Genomic DNA, 16,988 nt, shown 5'->3' with positions numbered 1-16,988 from the left:
TCTGACCCTAGCAACTTTCGCGGCAAGACTTCGCTCCATCCACTACCAACTGAGCAATCCTGAACAAGCCACGCATTCCTGCTAAGCCTCGGTCTCCCCATCTAAAAAATAATGATGTCATCTATTTTTGTTTTTGAGATTTCATATTATTAGTGATTAAATTTACCAACAAATGACCTTTGAATTAGTCTATATTCCTTCCAATCTCACAAATTGTTCTTGATATAAATGAACTACAGGAGAATTCAAGGAATAAGAAGTTGTAGGGTGGAAGTGGAAGGCTGGAAATCACTAATTACAAATGCATTTTAAAAGTTTCCAGAGGTCACAGTTGACCACAAACTGAATATGAACCATGTCTGTCTCCCCAATAAATTTTAAACTACCAAAAGTTAGGGGTTAAGTGATTTTCCTTTTGTATCATTTATATCACTTGGCAAAAATATGGTTCATAGCAGTTGAATTAGTGTTTTCTCAGCTTTGACAGGACTATAAAATAAAGGCAGCTTGATATTAGTATGTACAAAGACTACGAAGTATTTTTTGCAGAGTTTTTACACTGGCATTTGTCTGTTTCCCAGCATTGGCTGCTAACTTTACAAAGGGTGAGCTAAAGCAGAGAAGACGGAAACAACTGAAAATCCCATGGAAAAAATAGTGAGCAGGAAATTCAGCCGCCTGAGTCCTTGCTCAGGGTCTGCAGGATAAACACACAGGTGTAACTTTGGGAAAGTGGCTAAACTCTTAGGGCATCCCTTTATATAAAATACATAGATGGAACTAGATGATATCTTAAGTCCACTTAGAGCTCTAAAACTGATTCTAACAGGGTTAAAGATATCCAGTGGTGGCCCTGGCCGGTTGGCTCAGCGGTAGAGCGTCGGCCTGGTGTGCGGGGGACCCGGGTTCGATTCCCGGCCAGGGCACATAGGAGAAGTGCCCATTTGCTTCTCCACCCCTCCCCCCCTCCTTCCTCTCTGTCTCTCTCTTCCCCTCCCGCAGCCGAGGCTCCACTGGAGCAAAGATGGCCCGGGCGCTGGGGATGGCTCCTTGGCCTCTGCCCCAGGCGCTAGAGTGGCTCTGGTCGCGGCAGAGCGACGCCCCGGAGGGGCAGAGCATCGCCCCCTGGTGGGCAGAGCGTCGCCCCTGGTGGGCGTGCCAGGTGGATCCCGGTCGGGTGCATGCGGGAGTCTGTCTGGCTGTCTCTCCCCGTTTCCAGCTTCGGAAAAATGCAAAAAAAATAAAATAAAATAAAATAAAATAAAAATATTTAAAAAAGATATCCAGTGGGATGAAAACAAAGAGCCCATGAGGTCATTCAGGTTTGGGAAAAATTGTCCCTTAAGAGTTCATGCAGGAGCTTCAGATCTACGAGCTCTCTGAAATTGCAGGACGTTTTGTACTAACAGCGATATATTAGCATGAAAAGGTGTCATGTAGAGTCAAAAAGCACATCAAATACATGCTTATATATTTGGAAGGCCTACAAATGCCTATTGTTTGTATAACAGAAACTATAGAAAGTAAAGCTGGATAACATCTCCGTTGCTGCCATGATTTCACAAGCGTATAAATCTCAAGGAGGTTGCAAGGTGGGGAAGAGGGAGGAAGTCAAACTCTCAGGAAATGGGAAACTTTGACGCTCAGCAAAATGCAGTACAGGTTTACAAAGGCTAACAGACACATAGAGTCCCCACTTTGAGAAATCAAACATTAAGCAAGTGCCTTTCAACTTTGTGAGTCAGGTTTCCAGAGAAGTGAAATTAAAGAAACTCTTGGATTTTACTCAACTATTTCTCTCCCCGTTATTATACAAACAAACAAAATGGGAAAAATTCCTACAATAGTCTTTCTGGCTCTCAATATCAACTGCAAAGGTCAGAGCCAACCAGAACACATATGATCTGGTTATGCCACATCTGGGGACCAAAGGCTGGTATTTATTTCTCTTCTCTCTGCTTTGGACTCAAGCAACCCTGTAAGGATATCCTGGCCTCAGAAAATAGAACCATCCGCCACTCTCTCCTCCCCTCAAACCTCACTGAAACATGCTATTATGGTGCCTATAAAGTCTGGGTTTAGAGTGCTCAGCTGGTGAGGGAGTTAATTTAGGAGAATTTGTCTCCTAACAGCTCAGTACTGCAAAGCCACTCTCTTTCCTGACCTCTTGTGTAGTCAGAGAATTATGGACTCACCACTTTCTCGTGCTGGAAAAGGTCTTAGTGGTAAAGACCACTTGATGCCCCTGGGGATAAATCTACTACCATATAAAAATATCCACTCAGTAAGGCATTTCATTCGAAATTATTTTATGAACTCCATATGCCTACAACTCTCGTTAACAAGTGCTAAATAATATAGCTGGTCAAAGATTAAATAAGACTCTTTGGAGAATTGTCTCCAATTTTTTTTTTTTTTTTTTTACACAACACACTCAGAAATCAAAATATTTAGTAAAGACAGATATTATACCACTGGACTGTGGTTCAAGGATTGGCTCATGAATCATCTTTGTTTATTACTTGTGTAATAGAATCTTAAAACTGAAGTTTCCACCAGGCAACAAAACATAATACAGTCTGTAGATGTAAAATTCCAAAGAAAGGTGCCAAACCATGTTATGAACATTTTCAAAGTAAACGGTCTCAAAAACCTGTGGACTCTTCTTAGACTTCTCAGCTATATCTAGGACAGAAAAGAAGTGTCAGGAAATGGAGACAAAAAGATCAGAGAAAAGATTTCTTGGTGGGGGGGAGGTGGGCATTATTTTGCCAAGCCCTCCTGCTCTCAGGGAGCTGGGTAGGGTGGGGTGGGGGTGCAGCCATCTAACCCTGAGCTAAGGGCTGAAGTTTCCTCGGGGGGCAGCAAATGTGTTTCCTGAGACTGAGATTTAGAGGCTAGTGGGGTGGGGTGGGGGTGCAGCCATCTAACCCTGAGCTAAGGGCTGAAGGTTCCTCGGGGAGCAGCACATGTGTTTCCTGAGACTGAGATTTAGAGGCTAGTGCCCAGCTGACTCTTGAGAAAGTTCAAGTTGACACCAGCTGGCATATGACTCCTACCAGGTGGGGATCTGAAAGGCAAGAGAACTGACTGCTTTGGAAGCAGAAGCAGAGGAGGGCTGCTGCCTGGGACCCACGTCAGCCTTGGGCAAGGGATGGATGAGTGTTCCTTGGAAGAGCTGCTGGCCCCGAGACACAGAATGAGCCAATGTGGGGACTCTCTTGGGTTCTGTCCAATAGAGCCACCTGGAGGAGCTTAGAAATGCTCTAGTCAATGTCTAGGGGCTAAGAAAGGAGTCACAAGTGACCATAAGAACAGAAAAATAAGAAAAACATCCTACAGGGTCAAGGGAATTGCAGGAGAAAGGAAAACAGTGAGAAAAGTCTTAAGGGTCCAGGAAAATGACATCTCAAGGAATAAAGGCATCTGTTAGACTCAAGTGAGATTAAATAAGAGTGCTGGTTCAACTAACACTGCCCTGTGTGCCGCACTCCTGTCTCCCCCAGTCCCACTGGACCCAGTGGGGTTGAGACAGCAGCTCTCAAGATGGAAGGGGAGAACTAGAAATATGAGGCGGAGAAATGCAAGGGCCACTGTCCCCAACCTCACTGAAGGTTTCCATCCTAAAGTCAGCCCAAACTCGGAGAACTGAGGGTGGAGGGGGAAAGAGGGAGATTTTGTAGTAAATTAAGTTCAAAGTTTTAATATCACATAGGACTAAATTTTCTAATTTCTGTATCTGGACAGTGTTTGTGACTTAGTGACCACAGATCATCTGCCATCTAAGAATGAACAGGAGAATATAGGCGACTAGGGTATTCATGTGGAGGCAGGAGAGATTACTAAAGAGATTAAAAAGTAAAAGGACAGTGAAAGAAACATGGCAGCATTTTATGGAACCATGAGGTATGCTTTGCCAATATGCTGGAAACATTGGTTTTAAAAAGAGACAGGATCTAAATCTTTCATGAACAAAACCATCTCACAGAGAAAACTGCTCAGCCACATGAAATGTATGGGTGCAATATCTCTACAGGATAACAAAATGACTCTTTTCTCTGTGATACCAACAACATCATGTGCCTGGCTCTTGAGTTCACTGACCTTGTTTTGAGACTTCTCAACTCTTTCCTAATATTACTCACATTTCTCCCTGTGTGTCATACCCTGAGGACTGTGCCAGATTTCCTAGCATAAACAGTGACTGGGAAGAAGTCTTTCAATTCTTTGTGTACTCTTTCTACACCTGCACGAATTGATTGATTTTGATCATGCCGTTCTCACCTTAATTTGTGTCAAATAAAGATTCAAGTTTTCTCTAGCCATTTCACACTAGCAAGCTGTTCTTGCTCCTTTGCTCCTGAAGGTGACAAGTTTGAGGTGTGGCTCACATTTTCTCCAGAATTCTCCTCCATGGGACTTTGATCTCCTACCCTGGCTTGGCCTCCTTCTCTTCCCAATCATACTTCCCCATTCTCCAGTTGGTTTTTCCTAAGGATACTTCCTAAGAAATTACTTTCACAAGAAAATATGTCTCAAGGTCACACCATCAGAAGAAGAAGAGTGAAAAGTAAAGATACTTGTTTTGTCTATATGTCCTTCTATCTCTCTTCCTAGTCTTCCTCCCCTAACAAAAACTTAGGGGACAAGTAGGCTGACTCAGTATTCAAAAATCACTTAATACAAAACACCATATTAATAGACAAAAGAAGGAAAATCACAAATAAAATTAAATATATGTAAATGTAACAAAAAGATATAGGATAGTATGCTAGAAATTATAAAATGATAAACTAAATCAAAGGTCTAAATAAATAGATAGACATTCTGTATTCATGGATTGAAAAATTCAACATAGTAAAGAAAGGCAGAAAAAGAGTGAAAAAAAGAGGAACAAAGAACATGAGCAACAAATAGAAAAGATAATGAACAGAGTAGATATTAATTCAACTACATCAATACCAATAACACAAATGCAAGCAGGGACATCACTACAGATCCCATGGATATTAAAAGGATAATAAGGAGGAGGGTGTAGGGGAGATAAATGGCGATGGATGAAGACCTGACTTGGAAGGGGTGAACCCACAATACAGTGGACAGAGATGTGTTGTAGAATCGGGCACCTGAAATGTGCATACTTATGTTAATCAGTATCACCCCAATATATTCAATTAAAGTTAAATAAGTGATAAGGATAATAAGGAATACTATGTAATATACTGGGCACACAAATCTGACAATCTAGATGAAATGGATCAATTCCTTCAAAGACATAATCTGGCAAAATTTACATAAGAAAAAAATAGATGATCTGAATAGGCCCATATCTATTAAAGAAATTAAATCAATAATTAATCATTATTGTCAAATAGAGTGTCTCAGGTACCTTGCAACAAACAGAACTGGGAAAACGAGGACCTCGCGCCCAGGGTGACCTTTCCTCCCCCCAGCATATCGCTGGTTCTGCCGTTCAGACCCTCCCCCGACCTTTCCTCCCCTAGCAGGTTGCTAGTCATGAAGGTTAGACCCCTTAAAGGGGGAAGGGAGATAGGGGCCAGATAATAGCCCTTAAACATTAAACCCCCAGGAAAATGAGGTTCTCATCCACATCAAAAACATCAGCCCCAGGCCTAGAAAAGCAGCAAAATCAAACAAGCTACACCATGGCTGTCTCAGGACCAGATACATTGATTAACAACCCTGCTCTGGCACTGACCAATCAGTGGAGGCCAAGACCCTGAAAGAACACACCTGGAAAGCTGATGACTATTATACTGAGATCTTCTGCAGTGATCTCGCCTTAAAATCTCCACCCATAAAAGCCCTTAAGAAGGAGGACCTAGGACAGAAAATGAGCTCCCTCCCCCTCCCCCTCCCCCTCCCCCTCCCCCTCCCCCTCCCCCTCCCCCTCCCCCTCCCCCTCCCCCTCCCCCTCCCCCTCCCTCTCCCTCTCCAGTGGCTGCCAGTCTTTCACTCACCCACCTCTTCCCCACCAGGTGGGTTTTCCTTTCATCTTTTTTTCCTAAGCTCAAAAGGCCCTACTTTTGCCTCTGTAACTTGTTTCCTAAAGTGTATTTCTTCTACTTCTGTGACTTTCTAAATAAACTTTATCTTATAAAAATAATTCAAAATCTTCAAATAATTATTAATAATTAATGATCTTCCAAAACAAAAATACCAGGCCCAGTTGGGTGTACTGGTGAATTCTACCAAACATTTAAAGAAGAAATAATACCAATTCTCTACAATCTCAGAGGATAGAAGCAGAGGGAATACTCTTACTTAGTCTATGAAGTCAGCATTAATTACCTTAATACCAAAAACAGACAAAGACATTACAAGAAAATAAAAATATAGACCAGTATCTCTCATAAACAAAGATGTAAGAATTCTCAACAAAATAGTAGCAAATTTAATTTAACATGTATAAAAAGAATTATACACCACAGTCAAGTGGGATTTAGCCCAGGTATGCAAGACTGGTTCAACATCTGAAAATCAATTAATATAATCCATCACATCACCAACAGAAACCCTAAGGTAAACTATGAACTTTGAGTAATTATGTCAATATAGGTTCCTCCTTGGTAAACAAAGAAAAAAGACCCTTCTGATGAGTGACATGATAGTGGTGAAGGCCATGCATATATGAAGATAAGGGCTATATGAGAAACCTCTGTACTTCTCTTTCAGTTTTGTTGTACACTTAAAACTGCTCTAAAAGATAGTCATAAAACAAAGAAGTCTTAGACATGACACTAAAAGCATGACCTATAAAAAAATGGATAAATTGGACTTGGTTAAAATGAAAAACTTTGCTCTCTGAAAGACTTTGTTTTTTTTTAAAGAAACTTTTAGATTTTATTTATTCTTTTAGAGAGAGAGACAGAGAGAGAGAGAGAGAGAGAGAGAGAGAGAGAGAGAAAGTGGGGAGGAGCGGGAAGCATCAACTCCTAGTAGTTGCTTCTTGTATGTGCCTTGCCCAGGCAAAGCAACCTCAGCATTCCAGGTCAGCGCTTTATCCACTGCGCCACCACAGGTCAGGCTTTGAAAGATGTAATTAAGAGAATGAAAAGACAAGCTACAGACTGGCAGAACATCTTTGTACACCATATATTTCACAAAGGACTCATATAAAATATATAAAGAACTCCCAGAACTCAACAGAATGAAACCAAACAATTCAATGAGAAAATGGGCAAAAGAGAGAGAGTCACTTCATTGAAGGTGACATACAGATGGCAAATAAGCATGACAAGATGTGCAACATCATTAGCCATTAGAGAAATGCAAATTAAAATTACAATGAGATATCGCTATAGACCTATCAGGACAACTAAAGAAACAAACAGTGACAATACCTAATGGTGGACAAGATGCAGAGAGACTGTCATTCAAACATTGCTGGTGGAGCTGCAAAATGGTATAGACACTTTGGGAAACAGTTTGGCAGTTTAAAAATGAAACTACCATACAACGCAGCAATTGCACCCTGGGCCTTTATTCCAGAAGAATAAAAACTCACAATCACACAAAAACTTACATACAATTGCTCATAGAAGCTTTATTTATAATAGCAAAAAACTGGAAACCAAAATCCCTCGTGAAACATTCCCCACTCCCCCAGTCATTAGCAACCACAATTCTACCTTTCATCTCTATGAATTAGACTACTCTAGGTACCTTACATAATATCCTCAAGGTTCCCTCATGTTGGAGCATATTTTAGAATTTCTTTCCTTTTTGTGGCTTAATAATACATTCCATTGTATGTATAAACCACATTTTTTAATCCATTCATTCATCAATGGAAAGTTGGGTTGCTTCCACCATGTGACTATGGTGAATAATATTGCTATCAACACAAGTGTACTGACTGACCAGGGGCTAGTGCAGTGGATAGAGTGTGGGCCTGGGATGCAGAAGACCCAGGTTCAAAACCCCAAGGTTACCAGCTTGAGCACAGGCTCATCAGGGTTGAGTGTAGCCTCACCATCTTGAATGAGGGTCGCTGGCTTGAGCAAGGGGTCACTCACTCTGCTGTAGCCTCCTGGTCAAGGCACATGTGAGAAAGCAATCAATGGACAACTAAGGTGCCACAACAAAGAATTGATGCTTCTCATCTCTCTCCCTTCCTGTCTGTTCCTGTCTGTCCCCCTCCCCTCTCTCTGACTCTCTCGGAAAAAAAACAAAAACAAAACACAAGTGTGCCCTAGGAATCTGCATGTTTAATAAGCTCCTCTGGTGGTTGTGATGCATGTAAAAAGTTTGTGAACTACTACTCTAATGCAGGATTTCCCAAAGTATAGATGAAGATAAATTTTTGGTAGCCCTCAGATACACTACAATATAGATTTGACTCATACATGAGAAAGTCAGTTCTTTTCCAATTTTATGGATCGTTTTAATTTGGTCAAGAGAAAGTCTTGGTATGGTGCTATTTATCTTAATCATCTAATTTTCCTTTTTAACAAAGAGAGATAGCTCTCAGATTCAAAGCTTTCAGATACTTCAGTAGGCAATAATAGGTAGAACTTACTAACTTGTTTTTATTGTATTAGTCTGTGCCATTACAGTATCTAAATAGCAAAAGGTTTTATATTTATGACAATGGTATAGAGTTGCTTTTCATAAATCAAGTAACTTTTTTTTTTCTTAAGTAAGAAGTGGGGAGGCAGACTTTTGCATGCACCCCAACCAGGATCAACCCAGCAAGGCCCCTACTGGGCAATGCTCTGCCCATCTGGGGCTGTTGCTCTGTTGCTCAGCAACCAAGCTATTTTTGCACCTGAGGCAGGCCATGGAGCAATTCTCAGTGCCCAGGGCCAACTTGCTCTAACTGAGCCATAGTTGTGGGAGGAAAAGAGAGAGAGAGAAAGGAGAGGGGGCAAGAGGTAGAGAAGCAGATGGTCACTTCTCCTGTGTGTGCCCTGATCAGAATCAGACCCAGGACGTCCATATGCTGGGCTGATGCTCTTGCCACTGAGCAAACCTGCCAGGGCCAAGAAACATGTTTTTAACGAAATAATATGGCTGGAGACATGACACAACCTGAAATAGTGTTGTGAATAGTGAAATGCCGGTGGATAAAGTTTGGGAAATACTGCTTTGAGGGACATTAACATTTCAATCTTGTTTTCAACTTTCTATACATGGAAGGGGGGAACCAGACACTGACACACATCCAAGGTATTCAGGAGGTGGCTTCTATATGGCAGAAATGTGATGGCACCTGCCAACTGGAGAAAGGCCAAGAACAGGAAGAATTCCCAGAAACCTCTGAGGGTAGAAAATCATAAACTAAACATTAGATAGAAGTGGGAGACAGTGATGCTCTCTGAATCATTTTCTGGAATGACTTTCTCTTTTCCCTTCATGTTGAGTAAAATTATTTAAAGAAAAACAAAAAAACATTAGCTCTCTAGACTGTGATAAAAGGTCACCAAAGAAGACAGGTAAACATGTTCTGACTACTGCAGCTGAAATTATAGATACTCTTAAGAAAAAATGTGAAATCAGTAGGCAGTTTCTTTCCATCTGGGAATCTTCTTTAAACTCATTATCAACCAGGGATGTGGAAGGTTCCATGTTTAGATAACCCTGATAGTAGCTACCACTAGGTGTTGAGTCAGCCCCTGTACCCATCCCCTTTCTCATTTAATTGTCACACCACTTCACAGGTTGACATTTTTTATGTATAGTCCATGCACAGAGGCAAAAAACTCAGAGAGGTAGAGAGACTGGCTCAAGTAACATGCCTCAGGTTCAAACTTAGCCTGTTGGGTTTCCCAAATCTCCCTCATCATAAGGCATCACATTGTCTAGGTTCTTTGTGACCTTAGCTTCAAGCTCAACTGCAGGTTTCTTTTCTTTGTGACTTTGGAAGCAGAGACCCAGAAGAACAACTTTGAGGTGACAGCTTCTTTAAGATACCACCATTTGGTCCTGGCTGGTTGGTTCAACAGTAGAGCATCACCTGGCACGTGGAAATCCTGGGTTCAGTTCCTGGCCAGGGCACACAGGAGAAGCAACTATCTGCTTCTCTACCCCTCTGCTCCTCCCTCTCTTCCCCTCCTGCAGCCATGGCTCAAATGAGCAAGTTGGCCCTAGGTGTTGAGGATGGCTCCATGGCCTCACTTCAGGCACTAAAATAGCTCAGTTGCTAAGCAACAGAGCAGCGGCCCCAAATGGACAGAACATCAGTCCCAGGCTGGGGGGGGAGTGCCAGGTGGATCCCCTCCAGGCACATGGGGGAGTCTGTCTCTCTGCCTCCCTGCATCTCACTTGATTAAAAAGAAAGATGCCACAATTCTGGAGCTCCACCTCAGTCTATGAACATCTGTAAAACTTTATTAAGATTTCTGCCTGTTTGAATTTTAGTGTTCTCAAAATATGGTTTCTAGTTACCACTAGAGTTGGCAGCACAATAGAAAAAGGGACTTTCCTTTCCCATGTTTGCTAGGGCAGTTTGTCCAGGCCACTGCCCCATTCAGACTTCCCACTGAGGAAGAAAAAAAAGATGGTTTACTTACTTACAGAGAGATGATTTACTTGCTGACAGCAGGAAACACTATTAGATATGTGTGCACACTGGCCATTTTTTTTTCCTATGAAAAATCTTGCACCCTGAGCTACACATAGTTGTTTCAAAAGGTTTCCAGTGTTCATAGTCCGGTTACACATCATCCTAACGAGAAACGTTTCAAACACAGTTTTTTCAAGCATTAATACATTTTTGAAAGAGAAAAACCAGGCACACTGTCCTTAAAAACAAAAGTTACAGATTACACGTCTACCAAGGCAGCTTATTAAACTTATTTTAAAATCCCTGAAGTTTTTAAAATAGCACAGGAGATGATTTAGGGGGTAATTTAGTGGGTTTCTAACATCTGAGAACATTTTCTCTAATAATAAAGGGTAAAGTACATGCAGTTGTGTAAACCGCAAATGCTCCTCCAGTGAGTGAGTGAAGAAGTGCGCCAGTTTAGGGGGTGGGGGAAAAGGGCCTTTCTGGTATCTTCCACCTAAGCCATGTATCCCCCGATGGTCGCCAGAGGTCAAGTACTGTGGTGGCCCACCATGGCAAGAGGCAGTTCCTGAACTGGAAACTTTCCGTGTGGGAGACATTATCTCCAATGAGTAGAAAAAGAACATATGTACACTACGTGAGCCTGCAAACTCAGAGGGGCGGCCTGTCATCGCTTTTATTTACTTATTTATTTATTTATTTATCTTCCTCAGCAGAAGGATCCCAGTCGCGCCGGCACGGACACTCGCGAGTGTGTTCAAAGAACTAGGTGGCGTTGGGGATGTTGCTGTTCACCAGCAAAATGAGACGAGAGCCCTAGGCAAGGGGTGGGTGGGGATGAATTGAAGGGGATTTCGAAGGTTTGGAGAACCTGGGAGGACAGAGGGAAGTACGAGAACTAACAGCCCCGACGTGAGTCTGTTTGTTGCGAGAGCAGCGGCTACCGAGCGCGAGGGAAAGAGGCCGGGCCGGGCGCGAGCGCGCAGTGTGCCCGGGGGCGCCAAGGCTGCGACGGGCCCGCGCTTCCCCGACTCTGTGCCCGGAGATCACCTGAGGATCTTATTGAAACGCACATTCTGATTCCTTAGGTCGGGAGTGGGGCCAATGAGTCTGCGTTTTGAACAAGCTCCCAAGTATGACAGCTCTTGCTGGTCCGCGGACCAAACGTTGAGTACCAAGGGATGTGTTTACTGCGATGAGGACTGCGGATTAGAGGAAAGGGGACTTTCTACAGGGAACGATACATTTCTGAGGTAGCAGCGACCTTGAAAGGGACAACGAGAGAAACGAACTGGGCGGGCAGGGATGAGAATGAAAATCTGCCACGAGCTTCTATTCCGAGCAGGGTCTCTGGAGGGAAGGGAGGAGAGGAGGTGCTCTCCTGGGGCTCCGGAGGAAGACGTCGCTAGGGACGGGCTAGGAGTAGGTGCCTCTCGGGAAGGGCAGGGGACTCGCGCCGGAAAGTAAGTGGGCAGCTAAACGGACGGACGCGGGGCCCGGGGAGGCCCGCTGGCCTGCCCTTACCTGCGCTCGCCCTGGTCCGTGTAGACGTTGAGGAAGAGCCCCTCCCTCGTGTCCCGGTTCGCCCGGCCGGAGAAGCTGAGCTGCAGCTCGTAAAGGTTGCCGGGCTGCAGGGCCTCGCGGAGCTCCAGAACCACGTACTGCATGTCCAGCGCGAACCACACGTTGTCCACCGGCACGCGTCCCGCGGTCGTGTTGCTGCTGCCCGAGAACAGAGGACCCCGCACCTCGGCGCCGTCGCAGTCCAGGAGGAAGCTGTGCAGCAGCAGCCGCGCGGTGGCCACAGCGCAGCGCACCGTGACGTTCACGCGGCCGGTGAAGCGCAGGGTCGGAGGCGAAAGCTCGTCCGGTCGCAGCCGGGGCCACAGCTCCAGCTCGTAGTGCAGCGGCACGAGCCAGGGCGGCAGGCGCAGCTGGTCCCAGGGCCCCGAGGGTCGCCGCCTGCCCGGGGTGGCCGCCCCTGCTGGCTCACCGGTGGGGCTGGCGGGGGGCGACTCCCCCTGCCCGCCAGGCTGGGAAGGCCGGGCGTCCGGGGCGCCGCAGCTGGGGAGCTCCGACGGCGCGACGCGCGCGCAGTGGCCGTACAGCGCGGCGAGCACGGCCAGCGCCAGCAGGAGAGCGGCCCCCAGCGCGGCCAGCAGCAGGGCTGCCGCGCGGCTCACGTAGAAGCCGGAGCTGGAATGGGGTCCCATGGCTGGGACTGACGGCGAGGACGAGGTGAGAGCCTGGAGACCCGGCGACGGCTCAGAGCCCCGGCCGGGTGCTCAGGGCGCCCCCCCCTCTGGTACTGCCCCTCCTCCTCCCCGTGGAGCTGGGAGTGGGAGAGAGCGTCTGGGACCACGGCTTCCCCCTCCCACCTAATCGGATCCAGGTCCCTGCCTACCCCCCCTCCCGCCGAGCCGGGCGAAGAGGCGGGTCCGCGCACCCTCGCGCGCGCCCTTAGGATCGATCCAAAGGAAAATACCTCCCCGAAGAGGCTTCCAGACTTGGTGCGAGGAGGGGACAGTTGGAACAAACTCGAATTTGGACATCTCCGGCCAGGATATTGGGTTCATGAAATGTGCTGGGTGTGCCTCGGTGCCGTTCAGGTGTCAGAGGAGAGACGGGAGCAGAGCGCTTTCAGCGCGTTGACCGCAGTGAGGAGCTGCAGGCGGCACACCTGCTGACCGCCGCCGGGCACCCGTGCCCTGGGGGCGTGGACGGAGGTGAAGGACCTGGGCTTTGGGGTGCGTTCTGAACTGACTGCGAGGGACAACGCGCGGTCAGAATCAACTTCCGGAGCTAAGTCATTAGCGTGAAGTCAGCCTTCGGAACGAGTTCGAGACGCGCCGCAGAGGCAGCGAGTGCTGGATGGAAGCGAGGTCTGGCGTCCTGGAGGAGGGAGGGCGAAGAAACCCTGGGAGCGCGGCGTCTCTTTCTCCCGCTGAAGGAGAGGGGAGGGCGCCTCACCTCGGGACCGGCGGGATGAGGAGCCGCCGCTTGGCTCCGCGAATGCCAGGCACTGGGTGTCCAGCCCTGGAGCCGGGTCTGGCTCTCCGCTCCCCTCCCCGGAGAAAGGGGAGTCCTGCTCTCAAGATCGGCCTTTTCAAGCAAAGAAAGTAAGACAGTCCGGGGGCCAGCCTTGCCACTCGGAAACAGCCGGGCTGGACCTCGTCTCCCAGGCGGTGCCCTCGGTGAGGCCACAGGCACGCGGGCACCTGCTATTGAGCGATGCTCCTGGGACAGTGCGGGCTTGCGAGCCGGTTCCGAGTCCGCACGCGCTCTCGGGGGAATTGGGTGTGGGTTGCAAGTACTCAGGACGCGCTGCGGCCGGGGGAGGAAAGGGTGGGAGGAGAAGGTGGTTAAAGATCCTGTTGATGCTGAAGATTTATTAGAGTATATCCCGTCGTTAGACCCCTTAAGTTATTACAGATCGAGGAGAAAAATTCCATTACAGCCATAAAACGATCTTCATTTTGCTTTTTTCATCGTTATCTCTCTTCCAATGAGAAAACCCTCCTACCTGAGTTCAGAGACAGGGTCAATCCAGGTAATTTCCTGGTCAATGTGATCTTCTTCACTCCAGGAACTGAAATCAGTAACATTCCAGTAACATTAACAATAACAACAAAACACACCTTCCAGAACAGATGGAGAAGGGAGAGGACACCAGGTTCACACAGATGGTTGTGCTATAATCTGTGGATCAGTCTCCTGATTCCAGGTTTGATTTGCTTTCTTTAGAAATAAAACAATCATATTTAAAAATATGACCACAGGCAACACTCCCAGAAGACTCTGGGTAGAACTGGTTAGAGACACTCCTATTTCTGCAAAACCTGCCCCAAGTCAGGCTGCCAGAATTGTGAGCTACTGAGCAAGCAGGAGCCCCTGGGTTTAGGCCACTGTAAAGTGGGACTGTCACAGAGGCAGTGCTAATTAATGCCCTTAAAAAACCCTGGACAATTTCTTGAAGGATCCCAGACTCCCAAGGAAAGGTACAAACAAACAAACAAAAAAAGACATCAGTAACAAAACTATTTCATATAGAGCCTCTCTCAATTTTATATAAGAAACTACCGAAAAGTGAGCACGTGGACATGGGTGTTTAATTCTGTTTCTCTAATATCATTAAAGACATAAGGACTGACTACCAAACAAAAAGTTTCAGAGTAATAAAATCTTATCAAATGAGTCAGCAATTTAAATATCTTATCAAAAGGGAAACTATTTCTGATGAATCACTAATATCACTCAAAAGAAGTTACAAAATAATATACTGGCTAAGTTGTGCTTATGTTAATAATTAAAAAAAACTCAGAAAATACTATTATATGAAATATTTAACATCTCAATAAAAGTAGTTCTGGGACATAGATCAGTTGACAGAAAAACACCAATTAAGTAAAAAAATTTTTTTAAATGAGCTATTCAGAAAACCTACTTCCTGTTCACATCAGCAAAAACAGGAATTCTCAGCTGTGGGGATTTTGTTGTCCTCCCTCCCTGGACATTTTTCAATGTTTGGAGACATTTTTGGTTGTTACAACTGTTTTGGGGAGGATTTGCTCATCTTGTCTACAGGTTAGAGGCCAAGGATTCTGCTAAATTTCCTATAATACACAAGACACCTACAATAACAAAGAAATATCCTGCCCCAAATATGGTCAGTGCTGCTATTTAGAAATCTTAAGCTAAAGCAATTATTCAAGCCTTTTATAAGCTACCCCAGTGAAACTTTACCTTTGTGTCTTGTGTCACTATTTACTTTTGCTGTTTATGTTTATACTTTGGTATGTCTGCTGTTTTTCCCCCTTGATTCCTTGGTACTTATTATGGACCTCTGTAATACTTCATTATCCCCTTTGAGCTACATGACAATTTTTCTTTTTCTTTATTTACTTTGAAAATACAGTTTTTGGATAAGTAATATATTCAGAAATTTCAAAATCAAAACATGACATTTTTAGATCAAAATATGAAAATTTGTTATCTTGCTTCTACCACTATTTCTATAGTTAATAATTTTTTATAGTTTGTGTATCCTTTCAGTATTTACTTATGCAAATGAGGCAAATACAATTATATACCCTTGTATTTCTCTTCTTACATAAAACAAAATAGTATGTGCCCTGACAGGGGCTCAAACCCACAACCTTGGTGTGCCGGAACAATGCTTTATCCGCTGAGCCACCCAGTCAGGGCCAAAGAGAGAATTTTAAAAGTAGTAAGAAAAATGCAGTTAGTTACCTGTAAGGGAGCCTCCCCTAAAATTGTCAGCCAATTTCACAACAGAAATTTTTCAGGCCAGAAGGGATTGGCACGAAATTTGAGAAGTGTTGAAAAACAAGGACCTACAACCTAGATTATCCAGCAAAGCTATCATTTAGAATCAAAGGATAGATAAAGAGCTTCCCAGACAAGAAAAAGCTGAAGGAATTCATCAACACTAAATAAGTTGTTAAGTGAAATATTAAAGGATCTTTAAAAAAAATAAAAACAAAAACAGACTCACAGAGAACATTTTGATAGTTGCCAAATGGAAGGGGTTTGGGAGGATGGATGACAAAGGTGAAGGGATTAAGAAGTACAAATTGGTTGTTACAGAATAGTCCTGGGGATATGAAGTACAACATAGGAAATATAGCCAATAATATTCTAACAACTACATATGGTGTCTGATGGGAGCAAGATTTATAGGGATGATCACTTAGTTATATAATGTCTAATCACTGGGGTGTACATCTGAAACTAATATAATAATGTACATCAACTAATTAAAAATGAAAAATGATTTTATAGAAAGAAAGAAAAAAGTGAAGGGATTAAATTAAAAAAAAAAAAACCTCATAGACAGAGACAACAGTTTGGTTATTACCAGAGGAAGAGGAGGGTGGGGGGGGCCTGACCAGGCGGTGGTGCAGTGGATAGGGCATTGGACTGGGATGTGGAGGACCCAGGTTTGAGACCCCGAGGTCCCCAGCTTGAGCGCGGGCTCATCTGCTTTGAGCAAGGCTCACCAGCTTGAGCCCAAGGTCGCTGGCTAGAGCAAGGGGTCACTGGGTCTGCTGTAGTCCCCAAGTCAAGGCACATATGAGAAAGCAATCAATGAACAACTAAGGAGCCACAACGAAGAATTGATGCTTCTCATCTCTCTTCCTTCCTATCCGACTCTCTCTGTCTCTGTTGCCACAAAAAAATAAAATAAAAATAAATAAATAAATAATAAATAAATAAATAAAAGAAAAGAAAAAGGGGTTGGGGAGGGAGAGGAGATAAAGGGGGATAAATGGTGTTGGAAGGAGACTTGACTTCCACAGCACGATATACAGATGAAGACATAGAGCTGTACACCCAAAACCTAAATAATTTTATTAACCAATGTCACCTCAATAAATACAACTGAAGAAAAAAAAAAAAAGAAAAAATATGTAACAGTGACCTAGATACAAAAAGA

General features: G+C 44.6%; 1 protein-coding gene across 1 annotated transcript in view; it reads right to left on the bottom strand.

Moving 5' to 3' along the window:
- The window catches only part of LVRN (laeverin), a 63,989-nt gene extending 48,466 nt beyond the window's left edge, over window positions 1-15,523 (bottom strand). The window contains exon 1 of the mRNA XM_066382060.1: window positions 12,056-15,523. Within this exon, the coding sequence (XP_066238157.1) occupies window positions 12,056-12,744 (689 nt within the window). The 5' untranslated portion in view covers window positions 12,745-15,523. The remainder of the gene's footprint in view (window positions 1-12,055) is intronic.
- Window positions 15,524-16,988: the final 1,465 nt, after the last annotated feature.

The sequence above is a fragment of the Saccopteryx leptura genome, chromosome 4, assembly GCF_036850995.1.
Source record: "Saccopteryx leptura isolate mSacLep1 chromosome 4, mSacLep1_pri_phased_curated, whole genome shotgun sequence".
Taxonomy (NCBI): Eukaryota; Metazoa; Chordata; class Mammalia; order Chiroptera; family Emballonuridae; genus Saccopteryx; species Saccopteryx leptura.
Note: the sequence above shows the minus strand (reverse complement) of the source record. Positions and strands in the feature narration are given on the sequence as shown.